The 21,436-nt window shown below is 39.0% G+C and overlaps 1 protein-coding gene across 1 annotated transcript in view; it reads left to right on the forward strand.

Moving 5' to 3' along the window:
* Window positions 1–21,436, forward strand: part of LOC102963925 (sine oculis binding protein homolog) — a 163,003-nt gene that overhangs the window by 20,576 nt on the left and 120,991 nt on the right. Inside the window, exon 4 of the mRNA XM_042986909.1 lies at window positions 21,199–21,350. Within this exon, the coding sequence (XP_042842843.1) occupies window positions 21,199–21,350 (152 nt within the window). The remainder of the gene's footprint in view (window positions 1–21,198; window positions 21,351–21,436) is intronic.

The raw sequence follows: 21,436 nt of genomic DNA on the forward strand, positions 1-21,436 counted from the left end.
TCCACTGACCAGACAATCGGTCCTCTGCTTTGGGTGGATAGGCTTGGTTCCCCCTACCCTTGTCTACGTCTGGTCAAAGTAAGGACTTGAAGGTCCTTGACCTGAAGGTCAAGTTGGGACTTGAACCAGGATTTTTATCTCCTAGTCTCAGACATGACATTTTGCTCCTAAGAATTAAAAAAAAAATCAATGCAACTATTGGCGTGTTTTTGTTCATGAGGAAAAGATGAAATGCAGCAACTTTTCCTAGTGAAAGTCTCACTGAGCCCTGCTGCAGAAAACACTGTGTATCTAGGAAATGACATTTTAAATCTGAGTCTTTTGACAGGCTTTCCCAGAGGCTTACAACTTGCCTAGTACAAGTCCAGAATCCCTCTAAATCCCTGAATACTTTAAAATGAAATTAAATGTAAAAAGAGGAGGAAATATATTTCTGCATGTGTATGGCAGTCTTGAATAAAATGTCTTTTACCTCAGATGGTAAGTGGCCTTATTCTTATTCCCCACTACTCATGTGAGAAGTGAAAGATAGGATCTATCCACACAGCATCCACAGGTTTATGTGGAGGGAAATGAGATCAAGCTCCTAAGAGCTCGATTCCCTGTGTGCAGCAGCATCTTGACTTTCTTTGAAAACAATGACCATTTCCTGTCTTCCAGGATGGTTTGCTTTCAGTGAGCTTTCCAAATTTGTGTTCAGTCATAGTCATGGAAATATGATATATTTTTTCAGGCAAATCTTAAAATTCTTAAGGGGTTATAAGAACTGGGCTCTAAGGAACCATTAGTTTAGCTGAGAATATGGAAACATTCACGTGATCTGCTAAGCCCTGTGTATATAGCTGAGCAACCCACAGTTAATAAGCATGTTACTTTTTGGCTCTTATAATTCGTACATGGAGTTGTACTTGCAGGGAAGTTGGAATCAGAATGTGGTTTGCATTATGATCATTATTTATTTTATCTGTTATTCAATATTCTTGGGGCTTGCATATGAATGATGTATTCCAAATAGCCATTGAGAAAACAGGATTCAGTCAAAATTGCTCTGCCATTTATTTATTTGTCCAATTTTTAAAATATAATTATTGAATAAAATTACCTACAGTTAATGGGATTTGGGTGATTTACTATTTACGTGCCAGATACATTTCTCAAAAAGAAAAGATATTCACTGAACCCTTAGATTTGGAGAATTTTCCAAATGACTTAGAACAAGGACAGGAGGAATTATGGTGAATAGCAAGAATAGGAATAGTTAATAACCGTAATGATATAATCTCATCTTGGCTAGTATTTTTTGAGCACTTCCTACAGGCCAGGCATTGTGCTAATAGATTATTATCTCATTTAATTTTCAGAACAACTCTGTGTGGATGCTATTATTAACCTTGTTTTACAGATGAGGAAACTGAGACCCAGAGCAACTTGCCTGAGGTCACACAGGTAATAAGTGGCAGAACTGACATTTGAACTTAGGCATGATGTCTCCTTAACCCATATTCATAGCCACTGGACTATCCAAAAAAAAAATATGTCAGTCTTTCAGTCAATTACATGTTTATTGAATGTTCTTCACATTGTGCTAGATAATACCAATATATGTATCATCACCCCTGACCACCAGGAACTTACAGTGAACTTGGTACATAATCAAAACATCATTCCAAAGAAAAAAAAAAAAAACCAAACAAACAAACCACAAAAAAACAAACAAACAAAAAAAACCCAAAAAGCAAAAAACATCATTCCACTTTGACTTTGGAAGGTATTTTAACAGCATTTTCAGGGTGCATGGTACAGTAGAAGGACAGTTAAAGTGGAGTAGCAGAAAGGGTATAGGGAGATAATCAGGTACTGTTATATTCACACAGTTGAGGAGAAATGGCATCTAAAACATAATGTATGCTAGAAGATAGCCATTTGAAATTCAAGGTGATTAACAGAAGACACAACATGAAGTCTAAAAATGTTACCTATTATCATTTGGGTCCTGTTTTATCTTTCCTTATAAAATTGAGGGTTCTTGAAAAGGTGGAAATCAAATTTCAGTATGTTCAATCATTCTTTTTTTTTTTGTAGTAACCATCTGTCACTGTGTAAAATTATTACTGTATTATTGACTATATTTCCAGTGCTGTACTTTTCGTCTCCACAACTTAACTTATTTTATAACTGGAACTTTGTATCTATAAATCCCCTTCACCTATTTCTCATCCCCTGCTCCCCTCCCTTCTGGCAACCACCAGTTTGTTCTCTGTATTTATGAGTCTGTTTCTTTTGTTGTTGTTTGTTCATTTTTTTAAGACTCCTCATGTAAGTGAAATCATTTGGTATCTATCGTTCTCTTCTGTCTGACTTATTTCACTTAACACAATATCCTCATGTTGTCACAAATAGCAAGATTTCATTCATTTTTATGACTGAGTAATATTCCAGTATGTATGTTTGAGCACTCTTAATGCCAAATCAAATATGTGGTTTGAATGGTAGCATGATGTGGTGGAAGGACTACCAGAGCAAGAATCGAGAGACCTGGGTTGTTAATGCCAGCTCTGCTATTTATTGGCTCTGTAATCTTAGATAAGTCACTTTGCCTTTCTGTGCCTCAGTTTCCTTGTCTTAAAGATGCTGTAGTTAGCATAGGTAATTGTATCTTGTCTATATTTATAAAATCTTGATTTTGTGACTTGTATAGTGAATTGCCCTCCTGATTTTGTGATTTGAGAGGGTCTGTTTTAATATGCCATAATGTGTATTTGTTAGTCGATTGAACATATTTAAAGAAAACGCACCTATATATGTAATTATAGCAGCCAAAAGTCTGATGGAAAATGTATGCTGTTTACGACAACTATCAGTGATTGTTAATTTTTTACTCTGGAAGAGTGACTTGAAATAGTAGATTTAAATTTTAGAAAAACCGCTAGAAAAAAATGTGAAATGTGAGTAAACAAAAAGACTGTATCACCCATATGTCATTACACCTAATAATTTTGATGTTACACATAAGTAATTATCAATGGAAAAATTCCCAGAATTTCTGCAAAAGAGAAGCCACATTATGTCCAATTTAATTTATCAAAAAAAGCATCATAAGGAGAAATAGAAAACTTGAGTAGTCCTACATCCATTGATGAAATTAAATAATTAAATCCTTTCTACAAAGAACATTCCAGACACAGAGAGCTTCAGTGGTAGAATCTAACAAAAATTTGAGGAAAAAATAAAATCAAAATTAGAGAAACTCTCCCAGACAATAGGAAAAAAAAAAAGAAACACTTTCACTCATTTTATGATCCAAACCTGACTTTGATCCCATGACATGACAGGCCATTAGAAGTAAAGAAAATGACAATTTAATGTAATTGAGTTACATTAAAATGGAAAATTTCTGTTCATCATGAACACCGATTCAATCCTCAAAAAAATCATGGGAAACCAAATCCAGTGATGTATGCAAAAGGATAATACATCATGACTAATTTGGATTTTTTTTCTAGGAATGCAAGATTGATTTAAGTTTAAAATATCAGTCAAGAGGCACCTGGGTAGCTCAGTCAGTTAAGCATCTGATTTTTGATTTTGGCTCAGGTCGTGATCTTGTGGTTCGTGAGATCAAGCCCTGAGTTGGGCTCTATGCTGATGGTGCAGAGCCTGCTTGGGTTTCTCTCCCTCTCTGCTCCTCCCCTGCCCACGCTCTCTCTCCCCCTCAAAATAAATAAATAAACATTAAAAAATAATCGTTTAATGTAATTAATCACCTTAACAGAATAAAATAAAACCTCATATGATATTCTCAATAGATGCAGAAACATAATGTGATAAAATTTAACACAATTAATAACTTTTGGTAAAGTAGGAACCGAATGGAACATCCTTAATATGACAAAAAGTATCCACAAGAAAACCTGCAGCAAAAATCATATTTAATTTTTTTTAATGTTTATTTATCTTTGAGGGGGTGGGGAGAGAGAGAGACAGAGCGTGAACAGGGGACAGGCAGAGAGAGAGGGAGACACAGAATCTGAAGCAGGCTTCAGGCTTCGAGCTGTCAACCCCATGTGGGGCTTGAACTCAAGAATGGTGAGATCATGACCTGAGCTGAAGTCAGATGCTTAACTGACTGAGCCACCCAGGCACCCACAAAAATTGTATTTAATGGTGAAATATTGCAGGCTTTCCTCTTGCAATCAAGAATAAGATACAGATGACCACTATCACCACTTCTATTTAATTTTATACTAGAATTCATAGACAATGTAATCTGGCAAGAAAAAGAAACAAAAATATAAGGTTTTAAAGGAAGAAATGGCATTTTGTTTATAACAGTGTATAAACCATCAATGTATTGGTAAACTTCTCCATCAATGTGTTAATTTGTAATTAACAAATACATTTATCAAGGTCTCTAAACATTGTCAATAACCCCAAATCCCTTATATCTCTATATACCAGCCAGAATATATTAAAAAACAAAATTTTAAATACCATTTAAAATAGCATCAAACCGTCAAATACCCAGGTGAAAAAACCTAACAAAATGTATGCAAAATTGTTATATCGGGAACTATAAATATTGCAGAGAAACAAAAGAAGGCCTAAATCAATAGAGGGATATCCCATGTTTATGGACTGGAGACTAAATAGTCTAAAAAGGCAGATTTTTCCTAAATTGGTGTATGTATTCAATTTAGATGACAATCCTGGCATAAAATTTTATGGAAATTATAAAGCTGCTTCTTATATTTACATGGAGATGGAAAGGGGCAAGAATAGCCAGGATAATCTTGGAAAAAAAAAAAAAAGAAAAAGGAAGACTTATACTACCAGATCTCAACAATTATTAGAAGGCTAGAATAATTAATTAATTGATTAATTAATTAATTGTATTACTATTAGTGTTAATTGTACTGTTGTTATTCTTCTTTTGACCAAACTTCTGATTAGTCTTTGGGAATCCTTTGATCTATATTTGAGGCACAAAAGAGAAAAGAGCACTTTGTTTTTCTCATGTCAATTTCTTTTGGTTTAATTTTTTTTTTAAATCTTTTCTTGCGATTATGAAACACGTTGCCTTTTGGAAAAGTGCATAAAATATAAATGTATTCTTTGACAAATAGTGATCCTTTCCACTCACAACTTCTTCCCTGTAAGAGGTAACCACTTTTATGGTAACCATTGACTTATTTTCTTCTATAGTTTTAATACCTAAGTACACTCCCTGTCCCCCAAGCAATATAGTTTATTATGGCCTATTTTTGGACTTCAGACAAATGAAATTATGGAAGCCAGCTTCCAAAATGGCCCTAATGATCTTGGTCTCCAGGTAGTTTTTTCCTACATTGAATCAGGGCTGGTTTGTGTGACTGACTTCTGAGGCTGTCATAAAAGGTAATTGCAGTTTTTGCCTAGTTCTCTCAGATTATTCACTCCTGAGGGAGCATGAGGAAACTCAAGCAGTTTGTGAAAAGAGCTCATGCAGACAGGAATGGGGGCCTCCCACCAGCAGCCAGCACCAACTTGCCCGCCTAGTGGTTGAGCCACCATAGAAGTGGGTCCCCCAGCCCAACTCAAGCCTTCTAATGACTGCAGCCCCAAGAGACATTTGGCTGTAACCTCATGAGCAACTCTGAGCCAGAATTTCTCTAAACTACTCCCAAATACCTGACTCACGGAAACCGTGAACAATAATAAATGATTTCTGTTCCATTAAAAGAAAGACAATGAGATAATGATAAAAGGATATACAAATAAATCATTACAGTGGAATTCAGAAACAAATATAAACAGATTTTGGATTTATGACAAATATATTCATCAGCTTGTGTTACTATAACCACATACCATGGCCCGGGTGGCTTAATCAACCAAAATTTATTTTCTCACAATTCTAGAGAATGCAAGTCCAAGATCAGCGTCATCAGGCTTAGTATCTGATAAGAACTCTCTGTGGGTTTCAGATGGTCACCTTTTCTCTGATGTGGAAGAGAGAGATAGAAAGATCTCTGTTGTCTCTTCTCAGAAGGTCACTAGTCCCATTAGATTAGGACCCTACCCTCATGACCTCATCGAACCCTAATTAACTCTCAAAAGCCCAGTCTCCAGATAACATCACATTAGGAGTTAGGGCTTCAACATGAATTTTGGAAAGACAAACATTCAGTGCATAACAACAAAGATAACAATGTAGCGCAGTGAGGAAAGTATAGTCTTGTCAATAAATGTGCTTATGGAAAAAACAGTATGTTGATTATTTACTTCACACCATTCACAAAAGTAAGTTCTAGATGGATTGTTGATCTAAATGTGACCAAAAAATAGAGCTTATAGAGCATGTAAAAGAACACGTAGGAGAACATATTTATTATCTTGGGTAGGCTAGTATTTCTTAAACTATACACTAAAAGCATTAACCGTAAAGAAAAAGACTGCTTAAATAGATTCTATTAAAGATAAGAATTTCTGTTGATTAAAAGACATCTTTAAAAGAATGAATGAAAAATTACTGAGTGGGAGATGATGTTTGTAATGCATGTCCCACAAAAGACTCATAGTCATAATATTTTATAAAGAACCCCTATAAATAAAAAAGAAAACTGCCTAATAGAAAAATGGGCAAAAAATATAAACCAACTTCACCAAAGAAAATAACCTAGTGATCTATAAACACATGAAAAGTTGTTCAACCTCATTAGTCATTAGGGAAATAAAATTTAAAATCATAGTGAAACACAGCACATAAACATTACAATGGCTAAAATGAAAAAGTCTGACAATACCAAGTGTTGAGGAGGATGTGAAGCAACTGGAACTCTCAAGCATTGCTGGTGAGAGTGTAAGTCAGTATAACCGCTCTTGAAAGCTGATTGCCAATATCAACTAATGCTGAGCATATATATATCCTATTATCCAATAATTTCATCCTAGATATATTCTCAGCACAGATGTGTGTATACATGAGACAAAGACATATAGAAGAACCTTCATAGAAGCATTTAATCATAATAACTTAAAACTAGAAACAATCCAAATGTTCATCAACAGTAGTTAACATGGTTTCCTAGGAGTTCCTTGGATGGGCTTAGGTGGGTGAGTGTGGGTCTTGGAGTTGAATGTGAAATTGTATGTATATCACATACATGCATAATGATGGAAAAAGATCCTTGTCTCAAAAAATAATGAGTCCTTGACTTAGAGACTTAGGTTTTTTAAAAAAATTGCTTATTTTCATTCCTTTTGATTTAAGCAACTAAGCCTTAGAATGCAATTTTAACATTTCCCCTCTATATCTAGTCTGTTTATGGGTTTCTCAAATCAACTGTTTAAAAATCTCATCATTCTTTATTATTAAGGAATTATCATCTATTTACATGAAGTATATCATGGTGAGGCCCAAAAGTTAAATCACAGGCATAAGACGTAAATATCTCTCATAGTGGTCTACTTGAGAGCTGCTTTTGATATGATGTAGAGAGAAATGAAGGGGTACTGGGTGAGTGACAAAATTACGATATTCAACAGTCTGCACCAGTAGTTCTAATCAGGTGTAACTTTGCCTTCCAGGGGACACTGGCAATATTGGGATATTCTGGTTGTCATATCTGGGAGAGGGCATATAGGGAGTAGAGGCCAGGCATGCTGCTAAACATCCTACAACGCATGGGACAGCCCCACAACAAGGAATTATCTGGCTGAAAATGTCAATAGTGCCATGGTTGAGAAAGCAGGCTCTACAGGGATGACAGCCATGTATATGGGACCTCTCCAGATCCTCTTGGCCCCACCTCTTAATCCAGTGATTGCTGTGGTACTTTGACAGCTTAGGCCTGTACATTCTGGAAGGGCCTTGGCTCACACTTATGGCATATGTCTGTAGCTTCTGGCTGTAGGGCTTCTCTGATATGGCAGTGTGGGCATCATGTAAATCCTTTCAGTCTCATTCACACATGTGCAAACCCGAAATGTAGGGGAATTAACACACTGGGTCAATGGGGCATGAGAGTTGATGAATAAATTCTTCCTTCTTTTGTCCCCTGAGAGAATAGCTATGAAAAGTATGTCACAAACTCCAAAGAATGTTCTTTATGATTGAATACCACTTTCCCTTAGTGGTGGCCAATTTAGTAACACATCATTATACTGGCTCTTCTTCCTCCCCACGTTCTTTCTCTGTGTCCTTCATTCCTCCTTTCTGGAACCACATGTCCAATAAATCAGCTGCATGCAAATCTTTGTCTCAGAGTTTTCTGGGAAACTCAGGATAAAATATCATGTACGTGGAGGTCCACAGTGAAAGATCAGACATTAATGGAAAAGAATATGAAAAGTTAAAATTTTATGGACATTAATGTTTGTTCCTTTAAAGTGAAGCATAAATATATAATAAAGGAGTAAAAAGAGGGTACCAGATTTATGGTGGTGCAAATATTGGAGAACTCAGAAAGGGCTACTTCTAAAATTATCCCATCAGTCAAAGAATTTTCTAAGGCTCTTGTGGTAAGGGCAGGGGACAACAGTGGCAGCCATATGGAAGGATAAAAAGGGAAGAAATTAAGTCAGGACTCCAAGAAATAAAGGAAAGGAAAAAGAATATCCTCTGGCTGTACTCCTTTAAATGAACCTTGTTATTTTGAAAGATTTAGACTCCTAGAATTTTAGTTAGAAGGGAACTCAGAGATGATCTTGTTAAATTCCCGTTTATAGGTGAGAAAATTAGGCTGGAGAGGCTAAATGACCTTCTCAAAGCCACTGAGTTGCACTAATGGCAGAACGAGGGCCAGAACTCACTTCTGAAGTGGGGATACCCTCTAAACATGGGTTCTAAGTCATGCACCCCTATGATTCCTGACACTGACTGGAACTAGGGGTGTGACCTAGTTAGGATTCCAGAAAACCCTGCCCCTAGGTCACCAAGGAGCCAAGATGCTAACAGGAAACAGGAGGAAATGTCATCTATATTTTCTCTTGCTTGTAGAGGGTGGTTGTGTTTTTGGGATTAGCCTAGACCCAACTGAACTGTTTGCTCTTAATTATTTGAAAGTATAAATAAAGTTTGGTTAAGAGAGAAGTGATGGTGAAGTTGGTAATTCTTGTTATTCTAGGGACATTCCCAATGCTGACTTCTCAAAGTTTCTGTTAAATTGAGAAGACTTAGTTCATGGACTTGGCCAAGGCGAGCGGAAATAATGATCACATTCCATTCTGGGGCTTTTCACTGGTGTTTCCCACTAAAGCAACTTTGTTCTGTGTGATTACCAAAGATGGTATCCTTGGCTTTCCCCCCTCACCTGACCCCCCCCCCCCCAACCCTGGGCATCCAACCACCCAGGGTGCACCTGGTAAGGATTTGACTTTTTCTGCTCCTTAGGCTGAGGTCCAAAGTCAGACATTTCATTCTAGTGAACCAGACATGGTCCCTGTCTTAATTGGCTCTTAGTCTGCTGAAGGAAAGAGACATTAAAAAGAAATCTCAATCAAGTCTGGTGATGATCAAGTCCAGAGTGCTGTGGAATCTCACCAGGTTTGAGGTCAAGAAAGCCCCCTCCCTAGGATGATGTTTAAGATTAGATATGAAGGGGAAATAGGACTGAATCAGTCAAGGATTTTGAGGTTGTGGGTGAGGAAGCAGCACATGGAAAGACTCAGAGTAGAGAGAGAACCTCAAGAAAAGTAAAACATGCCAGAGCCCAGAGAGTGGACAAACTGCTGAGGCTGGTCTGGTCATTGAGGTCATGCTGAAGAGTTCAAGCTTGTTCTTGAGGGAAGTGGATGCCAGTGAAGGGTTTTGAGCAGGTTAGAGCAGTGATAAGATTTGTGTTTCACAAGATTTTCCCACATCCAGAGCAGAGGGAATGAACTAGACAGAAGTGAGACAGAAGGCCTCCTGCAGAATGGGCAAGAGGCGTTGGTGGCTTCACTGGAATGGACAGCCGTAAACTCCATGAGGATGGGCACTTACAACAGTGCCTGGTACATAATTAAACTTGGTAAATATTTATTGAATGAATGAATGCATGCATGAATGAATTGAACAAATGTAGGCATAATGTAAAAATGTTTAGGAGGACTTGGTGAATAATCAGAATGTGGGGGGTGGGAAGGAGGGAAGAAGCAGGGAAAATGCCATATTTCTGCTAGCAAGTAACTGCATGGATGGTAGAGGCAGGAATTGAGATGGGAAACACAGGAAGGGCAGATAATGCAGAGGGGTGTGTATGCAGCTTTGGACATGACAGGTTTAGATGCTGGGAGGCAGTTGGAAATGACATCTCATGAGAGGTAGCTGTGTTGATTTGGAAACCTTCACCTATGGGTGGTAACTGAAGTCACAGGAGTACATAGCTGATCAGCCCAAAGGAAGCATGTAGAGAGAAGAGAAGACTCTGAAAGATTTCTGGTTGGTGTGGCCCTCCTCCACGTTTCCTATAGCTGGGCTGTTTTGGCATGTGATGTCTCATCACATTCCTGAGTAGGGATTGTCATGGGATCCCTTTAGAGAGTCCCTCAACCATTGGTTACTCTCATTCAAGAAATCTCAATGAATATTTCAAGATGGGAAGGTGAAGAGAAAAGTAAATTATTGTTGACAATGTTCCAGCAGCTTCCCCTCGGTTCTTTGACCTCCCAGTCTCTAACACATTGATTTACCTCCCCTAAGATGGTAGTCCCATCCCGGTATGCTGTCCCAAATGCTGAGAGGTGGGACTTGGCCTGCTAGTCAGTCATTTTGGGGCTGCTTATCCTCCTCTCCTTTGGGGCTGCTTATATCCCTCTCTGTGGTTACCACAAACACCTGGCTCCTGTGACTTTTGTGTGGTGATAGAGCCATGGGAGCAGGCTTGGCTTTTTCATGATCCTTGTCTATTGCACCTTGACATTTTACACTGGGAGCAGCCATGGGAAGCTTCGTGAGGACTGGGATCATATCTTTTCTTGTTCGCCAGTGTATTTCCAGCTTCTAGTATAGTGCCTGGCACAAAGTTGAGCAAATAAATGAATCTTTTGTCTACAATTAAAGTTTCCCCTCTAGGGAGATTTGTCAACCACTGTGGCGCCCATTAAGTGTAATTAATGGGACAGGCAGATTTCAGAAGAGGAAATGAGCCCTTCAGATAAATAGTAGGTGATGGCAATACTTTTCTTGCTCTGATGTCCTATGTAAGGCAGCTTGACCCTTTAGTCCTAACATGCTGCTATTTGTATTTCTTGGGAGAGGATACCCCTCTATGCAGGGCAGGGGCTTGGAATTTCTTTTCCATCAGTGATGGATTTGCTGGTGCACACTTTTTGACCTTACTCCCTATTCACATACATTTGTTGGCTAGATTCTAGGGCTCAGTGAGTGGACTTCAGCCATGTAGGAGAGAGGTCCAGTGGAGAGAAAACCCATGATTGCAACATCATTGTCCCAGGGCCTCTGGATTGGTCACAGGGTCATATCCCAAGGCTCAAGAATAGGGGACAAGATTTTACTTGAGCTTCTTGTGCATGGCAACCACCTGGTAAACACGAATTCGGTATGTTAAGAGCGGTATTACTCTCCCATTGCCTTATTACTCATTTCTGCTATTGTCTCTATAGGACCTTACAGGAAAAGGGTTACCTTCTTTATATTGAATACATGTAGCACACACCACAGGACTTTGTGGCCATGGATATCTTTGTTCAGTCTGGTGGTGTTTCTTGGAGATTAGTTTTTTGAAGACTAGTAAGCATTGATCAGCACACCTAGTACTGGCCACATGGCTGCAGGCCTTGTCTTTCTGCCCAGTGCAGACAAAGCTCCTGGCAGTGGAGGACCCAATTCTGGGTGAAAGAGGAGAAACTTGCCTGATAATTGATGACCCACATGTAAGTGCTCATGCTTCAGTGCTGATGTAGGGCAGTAGAACGACACATCCCAGGGAGACTTCCTTAGAAGTCCAGGTTTGTGGATTCTCTGTGTGTGGTCAAATTGGTGAAATATAGCACATTCCATCTCCCTCTTTAAGATTCCTAGTTATACACTGGCGGTACCAAAAAGTCTTAGGTAAAGGGTCTATTATTTAACTTTGTTTAGTCCAGTGTTTTCATACATATTTGACTATGGAAGTCTTTTTAAAAATAACACCCATTTAAGTATCTCCTGGGAATAATACTCAGTGGAATGTGCTTTGGGAAATGTCACATGGAGGTTTTCTTTACTCTTGAGTTCATCTGTCTTCCTTTCTTATTCCACTTTCTTAGGGTGAGTATGTAGGAAAGACAGACTCTCCACAGTGAGTACTGAGATATGGAAGTGAGGTTGTCCATGAGACTTACAAGGAGTTCCTTCACTGGCAAATCAGGGAAATTATGGGGAGATATTCAAGTTAATGTCAAGGAGCTGTAGACAGACGTGCTTAGTAGTGTCTTGTTAAAGAATCCAAGTTTAGTATGGCATTCAAGAGAGAATTACTATTTTGTGACTTTATGGGATCTCTCATTTTTTTTTTCTTTCTTTGAATGTTGGGAAAATAAGTGAGCAAGGGACACTGAAAGCAAAGCAAATGCACTGTTTAACTTTGAGGACACGATTTACTCAAAGAACTCTTTGGACTTTTCCCTGGTCGTCTTTGACTAGAAACACAGGGGGATGAATTCTCTGAAATTTGGATCATTTCTGGATGAGTTACATTCTTACCTTTTGGGAATTGATTACGTCTTCATTTCTACCATCACTCTATAGGTTCTGAACTTCATTTCCTTTCCTCTGCATCCATCCGTCCATCCATCCATCCATCCATCCATCCATTTATTTATAGTTTAAGCACTGCTATGTGCACAGGCAAGAGACAAGGAGCCTGCTCTCTGGTTGCTTACTGAGGCTCCTAGATATGAAATGAGATTCCAGTTTTTCTGAATTCTGATCTGCCCTGCTGGAATAACATTGCTCAGCACGTCTCTGATGCTGTCATATTCTACTAAGAAACATTCAGGGGCTCCTTATTAGCTGTGGAATAAGGATGAGCCCCATTCCTTACCCTTGTCAAACATCCTTTAAGGGATTCCTTGTTCAGGCCCCACTGGCACCAATCTAATCTGTTTTTTTTTTTTTTAAAGTTTATGTATTTATATTGGGAGAGAGCAGGGGAAGGGCAGAGAGGGAGGGAGAAAGAGTAGGCCCCGCACCGTCAGTGTGGAGCCCATCATGGGGCTTGAACTCACGAACTGTGAGACCATTACCTGAGCTGAAACCAGAGTCTGATGCCTAATTGACTGAGCCACCCAAGAGCCCCTAATGTGCTTTCTCTTCTTACAATCTTGGTTAATGGGGCAACTTCAGTTCTCCTCCCCATCACACACTTTTCTTTCTGTTCTTGGAAGCAGGGCCATGTCTTACTCAACTGAGCATTCTTGACCAGTTACCTAGTGCAGGGGCTTGGATGCAGATGTTTAATTCATTCTGGAGTCACATCTTTTAGAAATACACACACACATATGTGTGCATATATATGTATCATATGTACATGTAAAAATTAAAACTTGGCTAGAAAAGTTCCATTAGAAAATTAAAAATTAATTTAAATTCTGTAATTTTTCTGTCGTTCATTCCTTTTACTTACTGGAACCAAATTTTAGTTTTTGTATAGAAATTTCGATTTTATTTTGGGGTTAAGTCCTACTCTATTTAGAGGGACATGGACTATTTAAATTCTTGAAATCACTTCATCCAATAAATAAATAAATAAATAAATTCTTGAAATCACTTCAATTTTTCTAAATGTTTATTTTTGAGAGAGAGAGAGAGAGAGAGAGAGAGAGAGAGAGAGAGAAACAAAGCTCATTTGGTGGAGGGGCAGAGAGAGAGGGAGACACAGAATCTGAAGCAGGCTCCAGGCTCTGAACTGTCAGCACGGAGCCCGATGCGGCGCTCGAACCCACGAACCGTGAGATCATGACCTGAGCCAAAGTCAGACAATTAACCAACTGAGCCACCCAGATGCCCCTCTTGAAATTACTTCAAATGATTTTATCTCCAAAAGAAAAAAATAGGAATAATTTTAGGGGCGCCTGGGTGGCTCAGTTGGTTGAGCGTCTGACTTCAGCTCAGGTCATGATCTCACAGTTTGTGAGTTTGAGCCCCACGTTGGGCTCTGTGCTGACAGCTCAGAGCCTGGAACCTGCTTCAGATTCTGTGTCTCCCTCTCTCTCTGCCCCTCCCCCACTCATGCTGTGTGTCTGTCTCAGAAATAAACATAAAAAAACAGGGATAATTTTAGGAACCATGAAGAATCATAGTTGTATGGAAACTCTATCATTTTATTGCACCTATCCTTTTAATGAGAAATAAGTGCAATAAAATTTTATTAACTCAGTCTCTATTATTTTGCAACTTTTGATAGTTCAGTTACCAAGGTGGCAGGAATTTTCAGTTGTTACTATGATACTTTTTAAAAGCACAAACTTCTTAGGCACTTAGGAAGATCCACCCATGTGTAGATAGTTGATGTAATAATTACAAAGAATTCCCATCTATTAATTACAGAATATCTGGCAGTACAGTGATATATTTGGCAACACCTTGTCACTATTAATTCAAGTTAAGTAATTTTTAAAAAGAATAACTGTAAGTGAAGCTTTTATTAAATGTAATGGCTTTCTTCTTAAATAGTCTGAGTTAGTGAAATTTAACCAATTAACTCGGTTGTGCTTTGTATTCAAAGATAGTGGTTCTGCAGATGTCATCCATGGGAGGGGATGTGATTAAAGAAGCTGGAGCCTGGTCATCCGGACCTCTCCAAGGTGCATATAGGTAGCAGACACCTCCCTTTCCGTATGCCTCTGATTGTCAGTAATTCTAAGGAAGGCTCGTTTCCATGTAGGATGTGCCTACTTTCTATAGTTTTGTCCTCACCACACCTCATAGTTAGGGTGGGCACGACTAGGCCTTGAGTGACTGGCCCACGTCACACAGCTGGAAGGGGCCATATTAATATTTTCACCAATGTCCTATCTCTACTCTTGGCACTCTACCATACTGTGTTTCCAATAATAGTGACTTAGGTTTGCAAAGCAGTGTAATCTGTCACTCATTCACTCGAAACAAAAGTCACCCCCTCAAGACTGTAATAAGTGGATCTGCCTCTTGCCTTTCTTTTCCAGAGATCCCTGGCTGGGTGCTCTTCCTCCCACCTCCTTCAACTTCTACTGTTTTAGTTCACACCTAAAGGGCACTCTGAAGATGGTTGCTACACTGTGATTAGACAGTATGTTTTTTTGTCCACTCTTTGCTTTTGCAGCCCTCAGCTTACTCTACCTATATGCCCAGGGCTAGACTTTAGCAAAGTAGGGAATGACCAGAGGCTTCTTATACCATAGCCTCTCCTATTTCTGCCCTCCACCTCTCTCACTGGAATCTTGTCCTTAGCCCTTCTCTCCACTCTCTGTGAAAACATGTTCTTCAGAAAGAATCACTCATTTTTTTTTTAAAAGAATCATTCATTTTAATGCATAAGTCATTATTGACAAATATATACTGAATTTTATTGCTTTTAGGGAATTTGTGTTTTAATGGGATATGTAAAATATATAGCCAAATATATTACCCTCTAATGGTAGAATTTAATTTTAGTGAGCAGTTGTGTCATAATTTTTGAAGCTAGGATATTCTTCTTGGCATCTTTGCAATTACAGATGTAAGTGGTTCCTGTTTCACCCACATGGAAAGTCAATCTTATCCATGTCTTGCTGTGATTTCCCTCCTTTCTAAAGAGAGAGCTAGGAGTATTGTTTGCCTGTGGGTGGAATGACTGCTTCCTCAGATCCAGTATTGGCCCTGTCTCCTTGTTTAAGTGGCACTTGCTGGTGAAAGTGCAGAGACAATGTTTGCAGCAAATCCAAGTCTCATAGTCATAAAGAAATAAAGGCTTGCATTGTGAGCCTTTATTTTTTTAAATCAATCAACAAATATTGATTAACACTTCAGCTGTCTGCTCAAAGGCATTTTGACCTTTTTGATTTCATTTTCTTTGTGTATGAATGTGTCATGAAGCAGGGTGCTGTGTACGTAGCAGAATCTGTGACAGCGCTTAGTCCTTTTTGCAGAGGGAAGTCTGTGTGGATGGCGTGTAATCTCAACACTTAGAAAGGCTGTGGTCTCGAAAATGTAGTAGTCAAGAGCTTGGGCTCTGGAGTCAGACAGTCTGGTCTTCATCTAGGCTTTGGTGTATACTGGCTCTGTGACTTGGAACAAATTACTTACCTTCTAAACCTCATTTTCCTCATCTGTACAGTGGGGATCATGTTCGTATTTGCTGAGGGAGCAGTGGTTGTGACTAAGTTTAAATGACGAATTTGAAGAACTTTGTACTGTGCCTGCTCCCATTAAATGCTGAATAATGGCTAGCCATGATTCCTAGATTTTTCTGGGTCTCCTTGTATGTTCACTTCTACAATCCAAAGAATTGTACAGAAGCTTCCATAGGACTCTGTAGAAGCTTTTAAACTGGACTGCCTCAAAGTTTTTGCAGTTGAATTATTCCAAGAAGGGCTGCAAAGAAAGCAAACTTGAACCCTAGTTTCTTGCCTGCCTTGCAGGCCATGTCTTTATCTGCGGTTTTTTTTTTTTTTAAGTTTATTTTTGAGAGAGACAGAGACAACATGAGTGGGGGAGGGGCAGAGAGAGAAGGAGACAGAATCTGAAGCAGGCTCCAGGCTCTGAGCTGTCAGCACAGAACCCGACATAGGGCTCGAATACACGAACCCATGAGATCATGACCTGAGCCAAAACCAAGAGTCAGACGCTTAACCGGCTGAGCCACCCAGGCACCCCTATATGTGTTCTTTGTATAGCTACTCTGACAAACAGATTGACAGAGGGCCAACTGTGCCATACTTTCCTTTCGAGTTGTAGAGAATACTCAGGAGTCACATCAGACTGCCTTGCAACCTGTCCCAAATATAATTCAAATATTGAAATGATTATCTGGATGTGTGCATTCCAGGAACTGTTAGAGGAAAGAAACATCCCCAGGAAATACTTGATTTTTCCTTCAATCTTAGACTCCCGTGAAAGTTACAAGGGGTGGTAAATCTACAGGTTAATCACTTGGGGTCCAGCATAAGGCCTTCCTGACTTTCTTTGTGTTCTGGTCAGGTAAGCAGGTATGCATGTTCAGAGCCAATTCAAGTGCCCCTAGAATGCCACTGACCAATGGCCATCCTTATTTTTGAAAGTCACCAGATAAGGCAGTTTCTCAAACAACTTCAGCAAGGCATTCCAGAAATGCTTGATCTCATACTTCTCTGCACTATGATAAATAAATACAATTTTGATTTCATGTTAGAGTAATTAATCTGAACTTCTCCTTCTGGAATGTAAAATGGAATAATGTTCTATAGCTCTTTGAACATTAGATTGGAAATAAAATGCCCTAAACATTTTGCTTAATTAAATCCTAAAGAGGTGGTACAAACTTTTCATGATTAATAGAAGCATGCATATTTTGACTGATGCATATTTATATGATATTATCATATGAAAATTTTATCATGTTATACAAACTGTTCGCCTCGGGAATGTGACTTAATGCTATAAATATTTTGCATTTGTTGTTGCATTGTTTATTATGAAAAGTACACAGGCTAATGGCTATAAGGAAAGATCTGTTATGCCAGTCTTCTTTGAGGTCATCTCAAGTCTCTAATGGCACAGACGTTAGCCTAAATATAAGATAGGAAGTCAGGTTCTCCCTAGTTTGAAGAAATATTAAAAAAAATTTTTTTTGGTAGCAGATCAAATTAGAAAAGCTAAAATGCTAGGGCCTTCTATTTTGCCAATGTAAAGCTTGCACATAATTACTGGGTTTCAGATTTTTAAAATGTGGTTGTTGAAATGAACATATCCCTTTGGTTTTAAGCACTTAAGAAAAGCCGTAGTTTCTAGAGGTGCAGTCATACAAATTTAGGATGGGGCACCATCTCATGTCTAGGGGCAGACTTTTGAGCTATGTTTTAGCTGAAAAATTAACTTAGATAATTACAGTTCTTAGTTTCTTAAATATGATGTTAATAAAGATGGCTTTTATAAGACCAGAGTACCTGAGATCTCTGAAAATGTCATCTCATCTTTGGAGCACTTGCTATTGGTAGCAGTTTGATGACAGAAAAGGAGAAATCCAATGGAATTTTTCCAAAGTGTTTGCCTCTATGAAATGGAATTTTATGAGAAGCGGATGGGAATACTGAATTATTTAACAAGACAGATGCTAGCCACCATTCTAAGAGTTTTCCAACTGCCACAGAGAAAACAAAAGTGCACAATTTCTTTTGTCTCATCTTCCCATATTGTTACTTTGTAGTATAAATGATTTATAAAAATCATCTCCCTTAACATTCTACTTTTTATGTGTTAGGTCTAGTGTAAGAAAGTGTCCGTGCCTCCTCTTAGAAAATTGACGAGTGGGGCTGCCTGGCTGGGATGGAGGGGGTGGAAGGAAGCCCCAGAGAGACTGTGAGCTGCCCTTTCCCCAGCCACCTTGCTGCACCCCAGCTCGTGGAGGCCCTTTGCCCACCTTGTTACCGCTTTGTTCTCTACCGTTTTTCGTCTCAGTTTTAGTCCATTATAGTGGGCTATTTTATTTTATTCATATCCATTAAAGATCTAGGAGGAAAAATTTTAGGTTTTGTTTCCCAAACCAGACTGTTTAAAGGAAGGAACCTCAAGGGGAAGCTGATGGTTGTTCTAAAACAGGTCCTTGGGAAGTGGGGTCTCCTTTTTGAACTCTGAGGCCAAATAATTTCCCCCATAAAATGCTTTTTTCCTTACAGATTTCACCAGAATCAAACTTACTGCCAATGGATCACTTGGGAGAGTTCTGCTATATCATCTTCTTTTTTAGGACTTTAAGATTTTAAAGCAGCTAATCGAGAAGAATAGAAACTCGCAGTTCAAATTAGTTTAGTAATGACAGATAATTATTTTTAAAATGTACTATTTCTAATCTAATAAAAAAAATCTCCTCCATACTCTGAGATAAATTGTTCAGTCTAAATTCAGATAAATTTGTGTCTATGACATTTCATGTCTATAGACATTTCATGTAAAATGTCTATATGTAAACAGATACCGTATTAGAAACCATATAAAATATAAACAAAGCTTTCTTGAATAGAACAAACTGTTAAATGCAGTAATTGTATGACATTTGAATTCATGTTATGTCTCCATTTAAAGAAAGTTATGTTATCAAAAATGTTTGGCTCATATCAAATGTCATTTTTACACTGTCTTATTTGATAACTAACAATAGATCACGTTCTGTAATTTGTGGGAAAAAAAGTGGTCATTAAAATGACAATATTTATTCCATTAAGGTAAATAAAATGCTACACGTAGTTCTGAGTGATGATACTCAGGGGGAAAAGAGCCGTATCACTGCACTACAAATTAGTTTGCTTCTAATTTTGCAGGCTGATGACCACACTGCCTCAAACCAAATCTTTTCCCTGGAAATGGAATGATTGCATGACAGACTCTATGAACCATGAATATGTCAACAACTCATGGACCAGGCCTTGCTTAGCAATTAGTCTTTGGGGGATTTTATTCAGAAATCAGACAACCCTATACCAGAGCTTGTTGGGGATTTTGTGATTACCATTCATGTCGGGAGCATGAGTCTGGGATAGTAAAAAAAAAAAAAAAAAAAAATCCGTGAAGGAAGAAAAAATGTAGCTAATAGTGGCAGTCAGTCATATGTACACACATTGTCAATGGGGAGGACCAGAAAACTCAAGATATAGCAAAAGCCCCCCTAGGAGGCAGCAAGAAAATATTTCTCAGACTTCTTTTTTTTCTTCTTATTATTTTTAATATTTATTTTTGGGAGAGAGACCGAGCATGAGCAGGGGAGGGACAGAGAGAGGGAGACACAGACTCCGAAGCAGGCTCCAGGCTCTGAGCTGTCAGCACAGAGCCTGACACAGAGCTCGAACGCATGAACCATGAGATCGTGACCTGAGCCAAAGTCAGACGCTCTACCCACTGAGCCACGCAGGCGCCCCAAAAATATTTCTTAGACTTCTAATTAAAGTCTCCTTTTATTCCCCCCAAACAGGCCAGTATTTCTCAGACTTCAGTCATTTGAATATCACCATCACATTTTTGTTGTAACTCTTATCACCTGCATTATGATTTACTCAATGCATTTTATTAACTGACTCACTTTTTAAAAAGCCTGTCTTTGTTTTGAGCAGTCATATTGGTGATAGCATGGGCTTGTCTTGCTAGTTAAATTTGTTTTCTTCTCTCACAAAGGAAAAGATACACAGTATTTTAATTGTTGAAAATATTTGCATACCACTTACCATCATTCTGAGCATCTCCATGACACAGGTGGCAGGGCCCACAGGAGCTGCAAGGACCACCAGTCTAGCTGAGAATCATCTTTGTGGCTGTGTGACCTCAGGTCTCATGGCTGACACCTCCATTACCATCCCTTCTTCCCAGGACACGAGCTACATCACGTGGAAAGAATTTAAATCAGGCCTGTGCCTCCCTGAGGACACCCATGCAGGAAGGTTTTGTCGTAGGAGACTGCTGAGTGAGCCAGGCTAGTGCCTTTTCATCAGCAGAATCTGGCCACTCACCTCCTTCCTTTTTTGACTAGCCACATCACTTGGGAATCATTATATTGCAAGGGTAAATAACACCCTATATCATGTAACAGTAATAAGGAACATGCCAAGATTGAGCCTGGTTCCTGGCTATCAAGGTTCACACTGGGGCCTCACATCTGTAGGTTAGCACTGGCTGTCCCACCTAGTGTGGATCCTGTAGGCTTTCAGTAGTACCTTTGAAGAAACGGGTCATTTTATAAGCTTCATTAGTACTGAGCCTGCTTTAAGCAGGTAGAATATGCATTTTTAGCAGGCTAAGACGTCCTAGGAACCCCTCCTCCTTGCTGTGCATTCATGCTCTGTGCTCTGGATTTTAAGTAAATGATTAAATGGTGTCTTTTGGAAACTTAGGAGCCACCCCCCCCCCCCCAAAAAAAAAAAGCAAGCACTGAGTCCTCCTATCAAGAGTTGGCTATCCTGCCTTTGAGGTCAGAGCGTGGTGAGGCGTAGAAGTTAAAATTAGACTTCAAGTAGCTCTGTCAGGTTGAGGGTGTGTCTAAGTTTGAAGGGATGTTTGCTTCTGATATGAACATTTTTCTTATACTTTTATTATAGAAGATGATGTGTCAAATGTACAAATAATGTGTGCCTGGTGCCAGAAAGTGGGAATCAAGCGCTATTCCCTGAGTATGGGAAGTGAGGTGAAAAGCTTCTGCAGCGAGAAGTGCTTTGCGGCCTGCCGACGAGCCTACTTCAAGAGAAATAAGGTAAGAGCACGTAGAGAGAGGCGGCTCTGCAGGCCTCGCCAGCCCACGTGCGCATGTGCCTCTTAGCTTCTAGCTGAAAACACTGT

This window comes from Panthera tigris, chromosome B2 (assembly GCF_018350195.1).
Source record: "Panthera tigris isolate Pti1 chromosome B2, P.tigris_Pti1_mat1.1, whole genome shotgun sequence".
Lineage (NCBI taxonomy): Eukaryota > Metazoa > Chordata > Mammalia > Carnivora > Felidae > Panthera > Panthera tigris.